At 33.2% G+C, this 3,914-nt stretch overlaps 1 protein-coding gene across 1 annotated transcript in view; it reads right to left on the reverse strand.

Annotated features, from left to right (window-relative positions):
* Positions 1-3,459, reverse strand: part of LOC107286365 (stromelysin-2-like) — an 11,740-nt gene extending 8,281 nt beyond the window's left edge. Inside the window, exons 1-4 of the mRNA XM_029283918.1 lie at positions 3,352-3,459; positions 2,359-2,603; positions 2,106-2,254; positions 1,010-1,135 (exon numbers count right to left, since the gene is read on the reverse strand). Of these exons, the coding sequence (XP_029139751.1) occupies positions 1,010-1,135; positions 2,106-2,254; positions 2,359-2,603; positions 3,352-3,441 (610 nt within the window). The 5' untranslated portion in view covers positions 3,442-3,459. The remainder of the gene's footprint in view (positions 1-1,009; positions 1,136-2,105; positions 2,255-2,358; positions 2,604-3,351) is intronic.
* Positions 3,460-3,914: the final 455 nt, after the last annotated feature.

Raw genomic sequence — 3,914 nt, forward strand, 5'->3', positions numbered from 1 at the left:
TTCTATAATACTGTTTAGAATTCTCTGTGAGAGATATTCATTCAAGTGTCTTTTTCTAGTTCTAATTACACTCCCACCTTTTTTCCTCCCTACTTGTTTTTTGTTTTGCTAACAAGTTCACAAGATGCTACCTATAACATCCTCTTGATCACAAGTACGAGTCTCCAAAATTAAATTAAAATTTTATTTCAAAAGTGTGGCTGAAATCTTACACAATCACCACATTTTGCTATTCTTAGAAGAATGTTGTTCTTGCCAAAACATTGAAATGAGATTTCTGCATTTTCATATGAAACGCCATGAGATTTAAAGAACAAGATTGTCATTTTAACTATTATTATATTTTGTGGCCCCTGTCCCAGGCCAGCTCCTGCTTTTATCATTACAATGTTGCTTGCTAATTTATTTATTTATTCATTCATTCATTCAATTTCCAGTTAACTAGTTAAAAGTCAATATGAAAAAAAAATGAAAAGAAAAATTAAACATAAATGGCAACCAAAAGATATTATCAATATAGGTGTCAATGTACCGTAATCATAATTTTACTTATCGTATTTTACTTATCTACAGTCAAAAATCTCCTATAATAGCATTTCTAATATGTACAAATTGTATTGCTTTAAACTACTGCAATTGTGAAAGGAATCATTGTTTGATCAAAGTTATCATCACATTTTGGTAAGTTGTTACTATAAATCTTATTTTTCTGTGCAAGTTTGTTCTTGAGGACAATGATTTTTAAGAACGTCTATGGAGATTCTCAGTCAACCAGGTCCTGGTTGTCCCAAAGATGCTTTTTCAGAAGACCACTGGACTTTGATTATCCTTGAAAATGTTTTGATTCTCATTCCAGAAGCTTCAGAACTGAAGAAGCTTCTTGGATGAGAAGTAAATTGTCTTCAAGGAAAAACATAGTCCAGTTGCCTTTTGAAAAAGCATCTTTGAGATATTTAAAAACAACTTTTTAATATGATTTTGTTCTCAAATCTTTTATCTTCAGTATTACCTTCTACACCATAGCTCCAGAATTCATCTTCATCAAAATGGGCATCTCCTCCAATGCCAAGACCAGGAGCATAGGCATGGGCAAGTATTCCACCAGGTCCATCAAAAGGATAAAAATCTCCATGAACTAAAAATATCAGGAAAAAAAATATTGTCTTGTCTCAAGCATCGCTTTAATCCCTGAGATAAGTTAGTGTTTTTGTGTAAACTTTCAAAATAGATTTCTTGTAATATGCCATCTACTCTACAATAATACTCAACTTTCTGTCTTTTGTTTTTCATCAGCTTTAAGCAAAACTGAAGGTGCATAAAATTATGCTTAGATTCATCAGAAGTAATGAGGAGGATCACATGAACTGAAATTTATTTGTATCAAGGATTTTGACAAGCTACGGACTTTAATGAGTTAATGTCCTAATTTTGGAATTCCAAATTAGTCTGATGCTTGAAGATACTGAACACAGACACAGATGATGGACTCCTAGCCAGAAAACAAACTTTGCCAGTACAGCATCATTGTCAATTTTGCCAGTTATTGGGGAGGAGAGGGGTAACAAATCATTATCTTAACAAGATAGTTTGTAAAGATAAGGATATACAAGTTTTTTTTATCAGAGTCACTGCAAAAAGAAAGAAGGATCAGTTATTGCATAAATGGGGCTACATATAGATGCACAACATTGCTCAAGATGTTTGGGTACATAATTTTGTTTATGTCTACTTTTTTATGGGGAAAGATAAGCTTCATTTCAGTGAAGTTACCTTGGGGTCATTATAGTAATAAACACTGGAATTCTAATAAAAACCTTTGCACTAGGAAAACAAATGTTAGATGCCAGTTAGGTGTGATTATTTATGAGGACACAATACACTTCTAAGTGTTGATGTTCAAGCCCTAGAATTCTGAAATGAGATGTATATTCAATAGTTAAAAAATCTAAATACTATCGGTAGAAAGTGTATTTCATTTGGCAAGTGAAAAGTTCTAAGACTAAGAAAAGTCCTGATGTAAGAGTTATGAATGCATTAATTATATGCACAAGTCCCTTATATATAGAACCTATTATCAGATTATATATGTATAATAGCTTATTTACCTCCAGATTGGAAAGAGATAAATATGTCGGCATTGCCATCTGGAACTTTCTTGAATGTCAAAGGCGTAACTTGGCTCCAAACTTTAAAAGCTTTCTCAATGATTTTGTCAACATTGCCTATTTCCATATCTGGTGTGTAGTTGAGTATCCTTTGAAAAAATAAACAGGACCCAAATTCAGAAGGAGGTTTTCCTTTCAGCATCAATATGAATTATGTCAACCTTTCTCTTGAGAACTTGAGTTGAAAGATTACCTGTAGGTTAGATGTTTCTTCTGCCACTTGGGCTGACCTGCAAAGAAGGCAAATTGTCCCACATCTGGGTTTCCACATCTGGGTTTTTGAATTGCCTGCAGTGTATTGGAGTCTATATCACCTGTCACCTCTAATCCAATAAATGTTTGCATTTCTCTGATCTTTTTTGCCATGGGGTTGCTAATTCTGCTTCTAAAGACTTGTTGTCCGTTTGATGTAAAGTTGTAATATTTTTCTAGGTACTTCTGAAATAGAAAAAATATATAAATCTATTAATCAATTTGCTTATATTTTAGGATGATTTAGAAGTCTCTGGTCAAATCCGTTATCTACAACAATTATTTAAGGCAAATATGAACACATCAGTTTTGTTGTACTTGTTGTAATTAGGACAGATCTTCCCATATTCTTCATCATTTTAAATGTCCACAATGCTTCCTGGGATGAATGTGAATAGCCCAACTATTATTCTTGATAAGTCCTCTTTGTAAGAAAATATTTTACTATTTAAACACAGTTACATTTTCCATTATATTTTCCATAGATTTTAGATTACATTTTAGAATTTTAGATGTTTGTTTATAAATATAACACATAAGCTGAGGTCCAAGTAAAACACTATTGTGTAATACTAGATGTCTAGATAGATAGATACTTCTATATTCCTGGAAGCTATCACCTTTCAATCTTTGCAAGAGGGGGGCTTTTCGCATCTTTTTCTCACCTTTCTCTATTTTCATTAATCCCATGTTTTCTATATACTTCTGGGAGAGAACAAAATAATTACGTGTATGTGTTTATGTGTGTATGTGTGTGAGAAATAAAATAATAATAATTAGATCAGTAATGTTAAGGGCACTGCTGATTCCGTGAACCACTTAGAAAGTGCTGTAAAGTCTAAATGCTATTGCTATTGCTTATATTTCTTACATTATTATAGATATATAACTACCTTGCATCAACACACACTTCCATTTGCATCTTTGGCCTTACCTGCATAAGCACCATTTTTTCTTTTTCGTGTTTTACAGGCAAAGCAAAAACTATTGCCCCACCAAAGAGGACAAGCCAGATGCTTCTCATCCTGACTCTTGTTTTTCTGCTTCCAAGCCAAGGGATAGCTAGCTTTAAGATGTGCTGTCTACTTATATAGCATTTGGGTGCCTTGCAAACTGATTTAAGCTTGCCTCAACTGAAATTATTACCTAATCGATGACAGAGGCTATGGGAGGTGGGAAGATGTGGGTAAAAGAACAAGTGTGCTGTGTTAAATGATTTAATATGATTTCTTCATCTTGGCAGATGTTGCAATCTTCCAAGCTTTAAGCACAAGAAAGTTACCATTTATGTTCTAACTATTAACTGGAAGCATATCTTCAATATGTTTTGTATGCTCTCTATTTTTTTAACTGTGTGTATATGCATATGCACATATGTATATATGTGAATACCCTATGCATACAGTTCTTTTTTTTAATAGAAATTTTTATTGAGTTTTATAGGGTTGGGGAAGGGCTAGGACCGGGATAGGGATTAAGGTTCGAGGTGGGGTTAGG

The sequence above is a fragment of the Protobothrops mucrosquamatus genome, unplaced genomic scaffold (genome assembly GCF_001527695.2).
Source record: "Protobothrops mucrosquamatus isolate PMUCROS unplaced genomic scaffold, P.Mucros_1.0 scaffold277, whole genome shotgun sequence".
NCBI lineage: Eukaryota > Metazoa > Chordata > Lepidosauria > Squamata > Viperidae > Protobothrops > Protobothrops mucrosquamatus.